Source organism: Triticum urartu, chromosome 3 (assembly GCF_003073215.2).
Source record: "Triticum urartu cultivar G1812 chromosome 3, Tu2.1, whole genome shotgun sequence".
NCBI lineage: Eukaryota > Viridiplantae > Streptophyta > Magnoliopsida > Poales > Poaceae > Triticum > Triticum urartu.
Window position 1 is genome coordinate 605840787 of NC_053024.1, and position 15167 is coordinate 605855953.

Consider the following 15167-nt stretch of genomic DNA (forward strand, 5'->3'; position numbering starts at 1 on the left):
GCCGGCGGGTTCGGGGCCGTCACACCCTAGGGTTGGGGACGACGCGCCAAGTGGTGAGCTGGGCCTGTCTGCCAGGGCGCCTGGCGGGCCTCCTGCAGGGCCGCCACGTCTGCCGGCCAGCCAAGGGTTATGCAAGCGCCTGCGTCGCAGGAGGCCTCGCTCGCGCTCGTGGCCCAGTCCGGCCCTGGAGTGGAAGCCCTGCCCATGACGGCCCACACCGCGCAGCCATATAAATGGCTTTGGCTCCCCCGTGGAACCCTAGACATCTCGCTAGGGTTTCCTGCCTCCAAATCGGAGGTGCGGCGATTCGGTCACTCCGCTCACTTCCTCCACCCCACTCCCCCCCCCCCCCCCCCCCCCCGCCCCTGCTTTGTTCCTTCGCGGAAGTGGTGTCGATGCGATCCAAGTCCGACCGCCGAGGGGAGAAGCCGTCCATGGAGCCATCACGGGACCGCACCCGTGGGCGCGCCGACGACAAGGGCGGATGGGGGCCGCCGCCCGCATGGTGGCTCAAGGAGCAGGAGCGTAAGAAGAACAAAAATGAAGAATATAGGAAGAAAGGTCTCGAGCTCAAGCGCAAGGGTCAAATGGCAGCTCAGGGTGGCGACCGCGCCGGCGACTCGCTTGCGAAGAAGCAGGAGTCCAAGCATGCGGAGGCGGCGGCTGCCAAGCCTCCCCTCCCACCCAGATCCGAGGCGCCGGGCTCGTCCAAGGGCATGCAGGAGGAGCCGATCTCGGTCGAAGATGCTGGCGGCCCAGAGTGCTTCAAGTGCGGCCGCACGGGCCATTTCCAGAACCTGTGCACGTTCCAGCCGCTCTGCGTGGTGTGCAGCAAGGAGGGGCACACCTCGGCGCAGTGCCTAACCCGCAGCAAGCCTCTGCTTCTCCAAACCATGGGGCACGCCATTGCCGGCGAGGGATTCTTCTGCCTCCAATTTCCGGTCGATGCACGGGAGGAGTCTTCGATCCAGCTGGGGGCCAACACGGTGGTGCTCTCCATGCCTTCCGGTGCACTCTCCCATCAGATCCTGGAGGCGGAGCTGCAGCATCTTTTTGAGGGTGAGTGGGATTGGCAGATCTCCCCTCTTGAAGGTGGGGCCTTCTCGGTGGTCTTCCCAGATCCAGCAATGCTTCAGATGGCTACTAGGAGCGGCAAGCTCTTCTTGTCCCCCAACAATCTCATGGTGGATATTCGCGACGCGGTCCTTGACGCGCCCAAGGGACTGGAGATGCCAGAGGTGTGGGTCAAGTTAGGTGGGATTCCCCCCAAGCATCGGTGCTCCGAAAGGCTCTTGGCGGCTACCATCATGCTCGACCGCCCCCTGCTGGTCGATGAGGAATCCCTGCTCTGCCCCGGGCCGGTCCACATGCGCTTTGCTTGCTGCAATCCTCGCAAGCTTCGCGGGTCGGTCCAGATCTGGTTCAACAACGAAGGCTACAACATTTTCGTCGACCCTGAGATCCCCCAGAGCATCCCGCGGCACCCGCCCTCCCCCCTCCACCCCCTCCCCCTCACGGCAAGGGCCCGGACAGGAAGGGCCGCAACGGCGACAAGGATGGCGACAAGGAGACAGACGCAAGCATGGAGGACGACTCCATCGACACGGCGGCGTGGGATAAGCTGGGCATCACCAACATCAGCGGGGCGAGGGCTTGCGAGCTGCAGCCAGGGGCGGAGCCAGTGGGGGGGCGAGCGGGGGCCAGACCCCCCCGATGGATCAGCCCCCCTCAACAGGTACGAGCGGGGACTACGGTACTTTTTTTGATGTTATTATAGATCTACTCGATCAGAAATTAGCGATGAAATAGGTCAACGTGCTAATTGCTGAACGGCCCAAGCCCAAAAGTAGCCCAGCCCACAATTGATGCATTGATTTATCCACATTGACCCGACCTGACAAGTCAATTTGGTTATCATCTCGCCCGTGCTAGGGTTCCATCGAGCATCGTCGTCGGGAGCTGGAAAAGGTGCGGCTGCCAAGCGTGGGGTGCTTCGCGCAGCGATTCGCGCCTATCGGCTGCCCGCCAAATCTGAGGCCGATCAATCCAACCATGCATCTATTTTCTCACTACAATTCTCCCACGTCAAGCGTGAGTCCAAACCTGATCTGGTGATTCTCATATAGCTAGGCATATTAATAATACAAGTCCAAACCTGATCTGATCTTTATTTCGTGCAGTACTAAGCTGAATCGCTAGTGGGGTGATGACTTGCCGTTGATCTATGGTTATATGGTGTAACATCTAAATCTTGAGATGATAATGGAATTTGCAATGCAAGCATGGATTATACGGACATAAGGTAAGAGAGTATCTCCTGGAAGTCTAATTTATCTAATTTTTCTATGATTCACCATGGATGAAATTATCAAACATGCTTTCATAACGAAGGTACCTGCCAATAAATTTTGTTTTAGCTTAGGAACTTGCAATACACATTTTTAAAGTAAAGTTCTTCGGCCATGATTGCCAATATTGGGAAGAAATAAGCTGCAAAATTCATGGTCGCTGAGACTATTGACTTATTAGATTAGCTTGGTGCATGCTGAGTTCCATTTAAACAGACAAAATTATGGCTTGCTTTAGTTGCAAAAGCATAGGCTGTTATTCAAGATTTGACTTATACTTGTGCTAGTTTTTATGCGCGATCCTCTTCGCCCCCCCTATGTTCAAATCCTGGCTCCGCCCCTGGCTGCAGCCCCCGGTGGAGAATGCTCTGGCGAGAGGGTCATCGGAGATGGAGCTCTCCATCCCGAACGTAGTACGGCTCCAACCTGGGATCGGTCACGTCTTCCCCAGTGCGGAAGGAGGCAGCGGTGGAATCTCTGCAGCTGGAGGAGCCGACGGGCACCCCCTCCGTGGTGTCTGCGGACCCGAAGCCCCTGTCTCCCCCCTCGCGCTCTCCTTCCCATGGTGGTCGCAGCAGCAGCAAGCTCGGCGCGATGAAGCAGCTCAAGAAGGTGGCCGTGCGCAAGGTGACCGTGGAGGCCGGATGTGCAGCGGAGAACTTGGTGGCGCCGGCGACGCCGCGTCAGGTGGTGATGGCGCTGGTCATGCCTGCCTCCGCTTCGATCGCACTGGAGACGTCCATGATGGTGCCCGTCCCGAAGGCCAAGCGCTCCAAGGTGGTGGTGGATGGGCAGGCGGCCCCCGTGCGGGTCAGTGCGCGTGCTAAGGGCGCCAAGGGCAACTTGCCGTCGCTTCAACGCGCCCAACTTCTCCAAGCACAGAAAAATCTGGAAATCTCAGGTAATCCCATGCACCGCTTTACGATTCTAGAATCCTTTTAGGATGAGCACTTGAGCGCGGTTTTGGGGGAGAGTGGGGTGGAACCAATGGGAGAAGGCGAGATGAGCGAGCTTATCTCATTGATCCGCATGAAGGAATTGGCGCAAGCGGCGCTAGCAGCGGCGGCTACGCAGCACGCAGGTCGTTTGGCACTGGAGGCTGAGGCCTCGACGGTGCTAACGACCTAGCCCGATGAGGAGACAGCAACAGGGGTTGCTGCTCCTCCCTCGCCTCGCCGCGGCAGGGTGAGACGTGTGGCCAAGGCGATCACATCCAGGGGGTGCGCCTGCGCAATCGCGTCGTGTAGATGTGTACGCTCCTATGGAATATCCGTGGCTTCGGCCACTCGGGTCGGCACCCAACTACGGGAGTACATTAGGAAAGAAACGATAGATATCGTAGGGCTCCAGGAAACGATCAAACCTGAGTTCCGGCATCAAGATATCTTAGCGATTGATCCCTTAGAGCGTTTTTCTTGGCACCACAGTCCGGCCAACGGCCACTCGGGTGGCATGTTGCTTGGCTTCTGTACTGCCTCTTACGAGGTGCTGAACTGGGAGAGCGGCACCTTCTTCATTGCGGCTAAGATCCGTGTGCGAGCGTTGCTTCGCGAGCTTGCGATCGTGCACGTCTATGGACCTGCAGATCACTCACGCTCGGCTGAGTTTCTGGGAGAACTGGAAGCCAAGGTGATGGCCTTATCGGCAGCTCAGATCCCGTTAATGGTGGGGGGAGATTTCAACCTAATCCGTTTGGGGCGGACAAAAACAACGACAACATCAACTGGCCAAGGGTGGCCATGTTCAACAACGCAATCGCATCTATGGCACTTAGGGAAGTGGCTAGATCAGGGGCAAGATACACTTGGACTAACAAGAAACTAGCCCCGGTGCGATCCGTGCTGGATCGAGCTTTCATGTCTCCAGACTGGGAAGTTTTGTTCCCCTTATGCTCACTCCTTGCTGAAACTAGGATTGGATCGGACCATGTTCCGCTAATCCTATCTTCTGGGGAAGATAGAGTGCGTCGCAGCCCGCGTTTCTATTTTGAAACAGCATGGTTCGAGGTCCCAGACTTTGACACCATCTTCAGGGAGAGATGGCTGAGATGTGTCCAACTCACAGGCCAGCAACGAGGCCCGATGGAGTTCCGGACTGCGGTAGGGGGCCGCCTACGCGCAAGCCTAAAGGGGTGGGGCGCGAACCAGGGTCGCGACGATAAGGTCCTGAGGTTGAGGCTCCTTGATGAGATTGCTCATCTCGACGTCCAGGCGGACACGCGCCCTTTCTCTGAGCAAGAATGGGCGCGGCGATATGCCTTAGAGGGGCAAGTCGAAGCTCTGCTTCGGGCCGAGGATGAATACTGGAGGCGTAGGGGCGGCCTCAAGTGGACGCTCAAGGGTGATGCGAACACGAAGTACTTCCACGCGTACGCGAATGGCCGGCGCAGGAAATGCTCGATTCTTAGGTTGCAGACGGAGCAGGGGCTCCTTCTACAACAATCGAAGATTTCCCGTCACATTTACGACTTTTATATAGGTCTAATGGGGACGGAGGAGGCCCAGCGAGCACGTCTGCGTGCAGATGTATGGCTTCCGTCTCAACGGGTGCTAGATAGCGAAAACGAGGGGCTGGGGCCCGCTTTCCTACCGAAGGAGATTGATGACGCACTCCAGAGTATGAAATCCAACACGGCCCCAGGGCCGAACGGATGGCCAGTGTCAATGTTTAAACATTTCTGGCCTTTGCTGCGCGAACCCATTTTTGAGGTGTGCAACGGATTCATGCGTGGTTTCGTCGACATTGCGCGGCTTAGTTTCGGTGTGCTATCGCTAATTCTAAAAGTACCTGGTGCGGACAACATCCGCCAGTACAGACCCATTGCGCTCATTAACGTACCTTCCAAAATATGTGCTAAAGGTTGCGCCACTCGACTCACGCCGATCGCTCATCGCACCATTAGTCGTGCGCAGTCGGCGTTCATTCGCGGTAGGAATATTTTGGAGGGGCCATTAACCTTGCAAGAGACCCTTCACGAGCTCAAACGCACGCACGAACCTGCGATCCTCCTCAAATTAGATTTCGAGAAGGCTTACAATCGCGTTAATTGGGATTTTCTCCGACAAATCCTCACTAGCAGAGGCTTCTCATCGGTGTGGGTGCACCGAGTCATGCAACTGGTCTCGGGGGGCCAAACTGCGGTCTCGGTGAACGGAGAAGTAGGGAACTTCTTCAGGAACAAGCGTGGCTTACGCCAAGGTGATCCCATGTCACCGATCTTGTTCAATTTTGTCGCGGATGCGCTGGCAGCAATGCTGAGGAAAGCCGTGGAGGCTAGGCACATTAAAGGGGTGTTGGGACACCTCATCCCAGGGGGGATATCACATTTGCAATATGCGGACGATACGCTATTGCTATTTCAGCCGGACCTCCACAGCGTGGCACAGTTAAAGCCTTGCTTATCAGCTTCGAACTCATGTCGGGCCTTAAAATCAATTTTCACAAGTGCGAAGTGATGCCCATGTGCATAGACGAGAAGGAAGGTAGACGTATCGCGGATCTACTGAATTGTAAACTAGGCAAACTTCCGTTTACCTATCTGGGCCTCCCGTTGGATGCCAAACGCGTCTCGATAGAGGGGTGGGCTCCGCTCTGGACTAAGGTGGGAGGGCGGGTAAGCCCATGGAGGGGAAAATTTCTGTCCTCTGCAACTCGGTTGGTGCTCACGAATGCGAGTCTCTCCTCGCTGCCGCAATTTGCCATGGGCCTTTTCCTACTGGCAGAAGGGGTGCATGCCAAGATGGACACACCCCAGTCCCGTTTCTTTTGGGAAGGATCGGGACCCAAGTGCAAGTACCACATGGTTAGATGGGAGGCGGTTTTCCGTCCCAAAGCCCAGGGAGGGCTAGGAATCACGAACACTAGAATCCTCAACATCTCGCTGATGTATAAGTGGATTTGGAAGCTTTCGCAGGGGGCCACGGGTTTGTGGGTAGACCTGTTGCGTGCAAAGTACTTCCCGTCCGGGAATTTCTTTGAAGGAGCGGCGAGGGGCTCTCCTTTCTGGAACGACCTGCAAGCGGTCCGGCCGGCTTTCGCTATGGGTGCCAAGTTCGGCATTGGCAATGGGCGTTCGGCCCGTTTCTGGTTAGATCATTGGGTGGGAACCCGGCCTCTATGGCAAGACTTCTAGGACCTCTACAGCCTGGCGGTTAATCCGGAGCAGCACGTTGCCATGGCACTCGCCTCCTCTCCCCCGGCGATTTACTTCCAACGTGAGTTAACGGGAACTGAACAAGCCCACCTCACGGACTTGCTTGCACTTATCGCGCCGGTGGCGCTTTCCTCGCACGAGGACACAGTGACTTGGTCCCTTACCCCCTCTAGCAAGTTCTCTGTCAAGTCGCTATATCGGAAACTTTGCCAGGGCCAGTCCTCCCAAGTGCCGAAAGGTCTATGGAATGCGCGACTCCCGCTTAAAATTAAGGTGTTCTTTTGGCAACTGTTTCGTAACAGATTTCCCACCTTGGCCAACGTTGCCAAACGCAATGGCCCGGCGTCCGGCCTATGTGCGATTTGCAACGTCCCGGAAGACGCGAATCACGTGTTTTTTCGTTGCCCGTTAGCTCGTTTCGCTTGGAGTGCGGTTCGTACCGCAGCCAACACCACATGGAACTCGTGCTCGACCGCCGATCTCGTGACCATTGTTGACTCTGTTCAAGGAGGCAACAAACGCGTTCTTTGGAGTTGTGTGGGAGCTCTGGTCTGGGCTCTCTGGCTCACTAGGAACAAACTTGACGAGGCGCAAGGATGCTGATAAACTCAAACATGCACAAGACCGTCTTCGCCAAGTCTACGTGATGGCTAGGGAGCCAACAGCCACTTCTTCGACGTGAAGTGGCCCTTTTGGTTTGCGCACGAGCGAGCCTGCGTGCTCTAAGTTCAGGCTTTGAGCCATGTAATCTACTTTGCTTGCTCCGTGCTGCTTTCGGCCTGCCCGATAACTCTCCAGACTACGCACTCGCTTTGGCCGGAGCCTTCGTGCTCGTGTTTGTGATCTAAGACTCTGTCAGTCACGCTGCCTAGTTGTGGGCTTTATTAATTTAAAGCCGGACGCGTCCAGCGTCTTCATTCTAAAAAAGAAATAAATGACGTGAAACTATTAGGGTCTTGAGTTATGGCTAATGGGTTAGTGGCTTTTTTTTCCTCCCGTTACAACTCACGGTACTTTTGCTTTTGCTAGAAAATAACAACGGAAATGTTAATGCCCACACGTGTGGGCGTTGACCATCTCGACCACACGCATCCATCACCGTCCAGTATTATATGCACGAATTTTGACACAATCTGGTTGATTTTCTGTGCCACGTAGGACAAGGCGTGTGTGTGGTGTGTGACATAGTTCGCCCACACATCCGTTTTACCACACGGAGGGGCTGGTGTGTGAGCGTTTAGCAGTTCACCCACACACCAGTTTTCAGTCACGCACAAGGGCTGGTGTGTGGGCATTTGCCATCTCGCCCACACGCCCGTCTCCTCTCCCATACGTAAGCTGCTAGTTGCCATGTGTTTTTGCAGCGCACATGGCAACTGCCTCTAGTGTGCTTTATAAGCAGGTGGCAACTTTCTTTTTTTACCCGAGTTGCAATATGTTTTTGTAGGGTACACGGCAACTGCCTAGTGTGCACGTAAGCAGATGGCAACTGTCTTTTACCGAGTTGCCATGTGTTTTTGCATGATACATGGCAACTGCCCCAACGTGCACGTACATGGCAACTGCCCTAACGTGCACGTAAGCAGATGGCAACTCTTCCTTTTTACATGGCAACTACCCTAGCATGCTTGTGAGCACATGGCAACTCTCTCAACTGCCTAGTGTTAGTATGTGGCAACTCCTAAAGTTATGAAATCATGGCAACTACATTAGATCAGACCATACATGGCAACTGCAGTTGAGCAACCATGGCAACTATAGTTGTCCGACATGGCAACCGTAGTTCAGCGACATGGCAACTGCAGATAAACGAACATGGACGAGGGTCTGGACCATAGCAACTGCGGGCGCGCGATGGGCGTCACGCATCGCGTGCGGGATCAGAAGGGTACGAAGCCTGACATACGGGCGTGTGGGCGTTATCAATTTCGCCCACACGAACGCGTGTGAGAGGGTTCAGGAGGGAAAAAAAGACATGTGTGGGCATTAGTTGTTTTGCCCACACGTAAATGTGTGGGCTGGTTGCTGTCTATGCCACACGAGGCGTGTGGCACAACTATCCAATACACCACATATGTGGCAGTTATCGGGACCCAATAACAAACATTCAGATAATGTGCACCGTGATGCGCCACTACGATCGGTGATCAGCACCTGAATGAATAAAAACACAACACAAGCGGAGACGTCAGACGACGGCGACCGACTGCGCCACGCAAAAGACAACAAGATTCAGACGCCGACGTCTCGGCCTCTCCGCACGAAAGCGCCCCCGGCTCGAGCAGGACACGGGATGGACGGACGGCTCCACCGCGGCCCCGTCGCGTCTCTTTCCCGTCCACTCGCGTCCGCTTCGCCGCGACGGCGAAGCCTCTCCCCGCCGGACGCGTACAAGCCTACCACTCCAACCCTCCGCCGCCCACGACGTCGTCATGTGCTCCCGCGGCGCGTACACCGCGATTGCGGTGGTGCGCGCGCCCCAGCAGATTTGCTCGCGCCGCATCCCACGCCGCATGAACTGGCTCGGCACATGCCCATGTTAGCAAGCAGTTGGTAGGTAGGCGCAGACGGACGTGCGTGCACATGAATAAGGCCGGCGAATTCGATCGATCGGCGGCCGTCCCTTCCTGTCCACCGGCAAAAACAACCCGTTATTCCTGTCGAATGTTCGGTGTCCGCTGAAGGGACGGCTGCCCACGAATCGTCCAGATGGTTTGCGCTCCGTGTGCGTGGGAATTTGCCTCTTTGTGCCAACCTTGCGCAGAATAAGGTCCGGGTGATGTGGATGGGTTTTGTAAAGTTTGATTCTCTGGTGAGTGGTGACACCCGGCCAGACTCCATGATTGTATGGTTACTTACCATCTGCCCATCGATTGATGGTTTGAGGCTCATCCGGTAACAGAAATTTTCAGTAAATAGCAAGTTATAAGTCACATCCTTTTTTTATGAATGAATGTACCAACAAGTAACTTTGCGAAAAGGGAGAGTATGTTGGTGGTGTCCACATCCTCTTCACAATGGGCTATTGCTGGTCGATTTTGACTTGATGTATCTGATGTCTTTTGTTTTCTTGTCTTTGATAGGATTATTCACGAGTCTCATTCGCACAGAACAACCAAACTCTCGCGACCCAACATGATGTTGTCGTTTTTTATTTCTACAAAAGCGAGTAAGTTACTTCGATTTCAACAAATATTCACCACCAAAAATATGTGCTTTTCTACCTAGACTAACAATTGTCTCTTTCAACCCTTTCATACGATAAGTATATTAAAGCCAATTGCTTCATTGCATTAGTGGCCATCAATTTGCCAAGAGAAATTAACATGGATAAACAGAAAAACGATCGTTCTATTTTGCATGAGAGAGCGTAGTGAGCAGTAATGCTCTCGCTTTCAGTTTCAGAAATATTTCAGCAACAACCGAAATCATTGAAATTTAAGTTAATTCGGTTTGCATCTCGGCCAAAATGCTGAAACATTCAATTGGATTCAACCAAATATTGGAATTCATTAGGAAAGTATATTAAATATATATTTAAATCCATGTGCACTACTAAAATTACCTGACATTTTAACCGAAAGGTAAATATTTCAATGCCTACTGAATTTCGGTGAATTTTATCATAATCTCACAGAAAATGAAAACAAACACTTGTAATTTAAGATGTTTCTTTCGAAACATAATTCACTTTTTTTCATAATACCCCTTTCGTAAACAGATATAAAAGCGTTTAAATCACCACTTTAGATGAATCCGAATTTATAATCTTGCGCCCGATTAGCCGGACACATCGAGCAACAGCGCAAACCGTGAAATCCAGCGGGCGGTGCCTAAAAATTAACGCGGCCAGCAGAGAGCTGCTCAAGCTGTTACTTAAGCTGTTATTAAGCCCGCCACTTTTACCAAAACGCCCACTTCCCCGGCCCCGTTTCCGCGAGCCGGCCCCCTCCAGCCCCCGATTCAAACCGTCGACGCCGTGTCCCCGTCGCCGCGTGACTCCTCAGCGGCGGCCACCCACCTCCACCCGTCGCGCCGCCGGAGATCACGCTCGCTCGCTCGCGCCCCTGCCCTCCCCTCGCCGGGGGCGCCCAAAGCTTAGCTGCTCGGGTGCCGTCGCCCGCTCGGAGGCGGCGCCGCCGATCTCGCGGCGTTCCCGAGGCGGCGAGCTCCCGCGCGAGATCCCGGCGGTGATGTGCGGATCGGAGCATGGTTGTGAACCCAGCCGGTGTTAGCTGCAGTCGGCCGACGGGGAGCGAGCGCTGCGGCCATGACGATTTACATCGCGAGGGAGGCAACCAAGGTATCGATTCGTTGGCCGTGTGGGGGCTGGCCCCCATGTCTTATTCTGGTATGGTTTGTTAAGCTCTTTTTTTTTTCTCCGATTGGCCTCTTGCAGCTATGGAGGAAGGTGTGCGCGGAGACTTCGGTGGAGCTGCAGCTTCTGTTCGAGAAGTGGCACCTGCTACTAGCCGGAATTGTGTTTCAGGTGAACCCCTCAGTTCGTTTTGCTGAATTGCTTTCTCCCGTGTGTATAAGTATCAGACCATGGCGTGCTCTGTTAGTCGGCGCTTCTGTTCTCTGAGCCGCCGAGTCTGAATGTTGACTTTGACGAGACGGATCGTTCACCCCCCTTTTTTCTTTTGCACTTTTTGTTAGCCTGCTGTTGATTCCTTTCTAGGCTAATAACTGCTGCTAATTCGTGTGTTGGATTTGGAGGGCTGGTTTGACTCCGATGATGAGTTTGTAGTTGGTTGAATTAATCGTGCTAAATTATACACAAGTTCGTGCCAAAGGTGTTCTTAATCAGGCCGAGAGTGCCTCAGAAGGAAGCATGCCTTGAAATTTGCTCTGTGATGTGTGTTCTGTATATGCAGCATTAAGACCTGATGGCTTGTAACAAAGTTAGTACAAAGTTGAGTCACTTATTTTGGGACAGAGGGAGTAGGTTGCATTCTAGGTGCGAATTCACATGGAGAATATGTTCAGCATTAACTGTTGCTGTGATTGCATTGGATAAATTGACTCGAAAAACACACTCCCCTAATTATCCAGTTATTTCAGCATTTCTTCTCCTGCATCAATCCTCCTTGAAACTAGTATTGTTCTTCACGCAACCATGCCCATGCGCATAACTTGTGGGTGTTTTGATCTGGAGACTGTTATCAGTGACCTTTTTCAGAAGGCTCTGTTCATCGATGCAAGGATTTTCTGAGCAATACGCTGATCTTTATTGAAACAAAACCACAAACTAAACTATTAAGAAACAGGAATAGCACCATGGACGACAGGATCTCGTGAGAGATATTGCACACGAAATAGAACCCTTTGGCTAGCTTTGTGATCATGTAGTAATAAAGATTTATTTTCTCATAATTTGTTCAGGTTCTCTGTTTGAGAGAGCGGAAAATTACTAACACCAGTTCATTATTCTGCACTGTCTTCTAAGATTGTACTCATTGACAATATATGTTTTGGTCATTAATGGATTGTGTTGAGATTCATGGAACTATTTTATCTGTAATCAGTATATTCATGGATTGGCTGCTCGAGGAGTACATTACTTGCATCGGCCCGGTCCAATACTCCAGGACATGGGATTTATGGCCCTTCCGGTATGTCATCTGCTTATAGTTCAGTTCATATCATTTGGAAATACTTGATGCTGATTTATTTGGACCACTGGTGTCATTTCTCCGTGTTTTTAGGAGCTCGGGCAAGACAAAGGTTATCTTAGTGAGACTGTATTCACTTGCATCTTCCTTTCATTTCTGTTGGTAGGTGACTTGTTCGCTCCACTGTATGTTGATTGAGAAGATTTTAGCATCCCTTTTCTTTACTTATTATGTATGATGATTTGACCCGGTATGATGTATCCAAAGACGTAAAAATGTGGGGGGAAAAACAACCACCAGCTAGTCTTAGCAAGCAACCAACACAGTTTGAAGGCAATTTAATCGAGAATAAATAGAACAAGTGATGGTTATATAGATTGATTGTGAAGATTGTGTACACAATGGCTTAGTCGATTGCTGTCCTATAAATTGTTGCCAGAACTTTCACTTACTGCGTTTGCTATGTCAAAATTTATGACAATGCTTTTTTGGGTGATATTTGTTATGTTCAACATGTTCTTATGAGATTTAGGATGTTCTCACGTTCGTCAAATATACTTCTTTCTGGTGGATTAACCTGAGTCATTCCTTTGCCTTGCTCCTCTCTGCATCTTCTGGACAATTTTCTTTCTGATGCTAGTTTTCTTATAATGCTTGATAATATACTAGGATTGCGAGTTTTGACAATTTATTCGTGGTATTGCAGTGGAGTTTTCACCCTTTTGTTTATCATAGCAAACGTTTCTACACTGTTCTACTCTGGCGCAGGGTGCTTGCATTTTTAGTCGTAAGTATGGCTGTCCTAACTCATAACTTCCATAATTATATCCATGTCCCAACCAGCGACATTTTTCTCCTCCAGGCTTCACAGTTTTTGCGAATTATTACATTCTATTCCACTCAGCTTCCTGGCCCAAATTATCACTGTCGTGAGGTAACCTTAAACTCTCAATCTCATTGTAGCTAAAGCATACATATGTTCTATCTTATCACTCGCAAGAGCTTTGCATGAAGGCCTCACTGAATCCATTTACTTTGCTTTTATAGGGCTCGAAACTGGCCACTCTTCCACCACCCAAAAATGTTCTTGAAGTGCTCCTGATCAACTGTAAGCCTTTCATTTGTTGGGTTGAGTGTTCTAAGTGGAAGTTTTATTGATCTCGGACTATTCTTTGCAGTTCCTCGTGGAGTGCTTTTTGGCTGTGGTGATCTGATATTTTCATCTCACATGATCTTTACTCTTGTCTTTGTCCGTACATACCATAAATATGGATCAAAAAGGTATTGAAATATCTGTGTAGGTGTTTGTGCCTGTACATGTGCATTTGATTTCGCATAGGTGGCCTGCTAGCTCGTACACTGATCACATGCTCTAGTATAATTGGTGGATCTTGTTTTTCTAGGTTGATTAAGCTATTTGCCTGGTTGATGGCCATCATCCAAAGTCTCCTTATCATTGCTTCTCGCAAGCACTACACCGTGGATGTTGTTGTTGCTTGGTAGGATCAAATTCCCTTTCAATAATATGATTATATTGCATCGGCATCTGCCTTCCGTTTGACCGATCCTCTCTCCGCAGGTATACTGTCAATTTGGTTGTATTCTTTGTTGACAAGAACCTCCCAGGTACCTAAGTCTTAGCATCTTGGAATCATAGAGTTTTCTGTATGAAGCACTATATAACAAGCTTCGCCGCAATTCTGCAGAAATGCCGGATCGTACAAGTGGGTTATCTTTGCTTCCAGTAAGCACAAAAGATAAAAGTGACAGGATGAAGGAAGAGCTCCACAAGCCCGAGAAGGATAACAAAATGAAGGACGAACACCATAAGTTATTGAATGGAAACACCGTTGATTCTACTGATCGGGTATTATACATAGGCTTTTGATGTGCACATTGATAGTTCATTCACATTTCACTACATTTGCAGTTAAAATACAACATATCATAACACCCTTTGTTTTTTCTTGGGAGTTAACAGATCATCGTGTGTTGAAACTCCGTTTGTAGCTGTAGACAATGACATCTAGCTGTTTTTCGCTGTTTTCCTAATCTATGTTTTCCTGGCCATTGCAGCGACAATGGATGCCGATGAACGGAAAGCATGGCGAAGACATGAACCACACGCTCTCTGATGCCGTTCCCAACGGTACATGACCGACTGCTTTTCGTCGGGTGCTTGTCTTTCACATCTACAGGGCAATCTGACAGTCGGAAAAAAAAAGAAGCTACTCCTATCTCTGCTGCTGCAGTCCCGCTGTACTGAATGGGGCAAGGCGCTGAAGTAGTGAACGATGCTGTAAAAGAAGGGAGCCATAATCTCGTGGCTTCTCTCAGGCAGGTTGCCCCGTGGGCCGGCCTATCCGATCATCGATTTTGTGGTTTCGCAGTTTTAGATGTCGGGGATGCGAGGAACACCTAGCAAAACATTGAAAATCTGTTCTCGGTGTACATAACTATTGATGTATTTGGTGAAAATTTTACTAGTGTTTACTTATGTTGGCATGAACGAATCTGCTCCGGTTGGTCGTCCCAGCCGACGCGCGTGGCTCCTTTGAATGGGCCGGGCGGATGGAATGGCCTGACCTGGCTGGGTCACGGGAGACGAGAGCGCCTGGTCACGGACATGCCGCCGCTCGCTTGCTGTTCCGCTCGCTCGCTGTAAAGCAAAAACGCTCATTCAAATGTGCGCCGCGAAAGGTGTCGCGGGCATTCTGTGCACGATGCCAGTACCACAGCTGCGGCCATCATGTGCAGCGGGGGGTGGACGATTTTGGTGTTTTGACCCTTTTTGAAAAATTCGGCCAAATCTTACCCTGGTTCATAAAAATTTCAGTATCTGACCAATTTTCTACAGTCATTGGTCTCAACGATAGGGTAGCACAACCTACTGCCAGGGTCTTTGGCAGTAGGACTCACCGGCACCGTCACGATCATCTGATGTGAAAAAGACACTAATGGATTAATTGGTGCATGCATGGATGTTGCAGGCCAACAACAACAAAAACAAAAACAAAATGCTAAGAGCATCTACAGCCGGCGCCTCAAATC

The 15167-nt window shown here is 51.1% G+C and overlaps 1 protein-coding gene across 2 annotated transcripts; it reads left to right on the top strand.

Annotated features, from left to right (window-relative positions):
• Positions 1-10395: 10395 nt before the first annotated feature.
• LOC125545297 (phosphatidylinositol:ceramide inositolphosphotransferase) lies at positions 10396-14625 on the top strand. Of its 2 annotated transcripts, XM_048709196.1 has the most exons (12): positions 10396-10804; positions 10901-10990; positions 12030-12116; positions 12210-12278; positions 12823-12903; positions 12979-13050; positions 13164-13224; positions 13295-13397; positions 13520-13615; positions 13696-13742; positions 13823-13983; positions 14193-14625. In XM_048709196.1, exons 1-12 carry the CDS (start codon positions 10772-10774, stop codon positions 14271-14273), a joined length of 981 nt encoding a protein of 326 aa, XP_048565153.1. In that variant the 5' UTR covers positions 10396-10771; the 3' UTR covers positions 14274-14625. The 2 variants fall into 2 exon arrangements, with proteins under 2 accessions (XP_048565153.1, XP_048565154.1); XM_048709197.1 differs by lacking the exon at positions 12210-12278.
• Positions 14626-15167: the final 542 nt, after the last annotated feature.

What these genes read in the sequence shown, in the direction of transcription:
- LOC125545297 (XM_048709196.1), top strand. Translation starts at nt 10,772, where the DNA reads ATGACGATTTACATCGCGAGGGAGGCAACCAAG. An exon ending in GGGTGCTTGCATTTTTAGTC is followed by an intron (nt 12,904 to 12,978) that starts GTAAGTATGGCT and finishes TTTCTCCTCCAG; the next exon opens with GCTTCACAGTTTTTGCGAAT. An exon ending in TGAAGTGCTCCTGATCAACT is followed by an intron (nt 13,225 to 13,294) that starts GTAAGCCTTTCA and finishes TATTCTTTGCAG; the next exon opens with TTCCTCGTGGAGTGCTTTTT.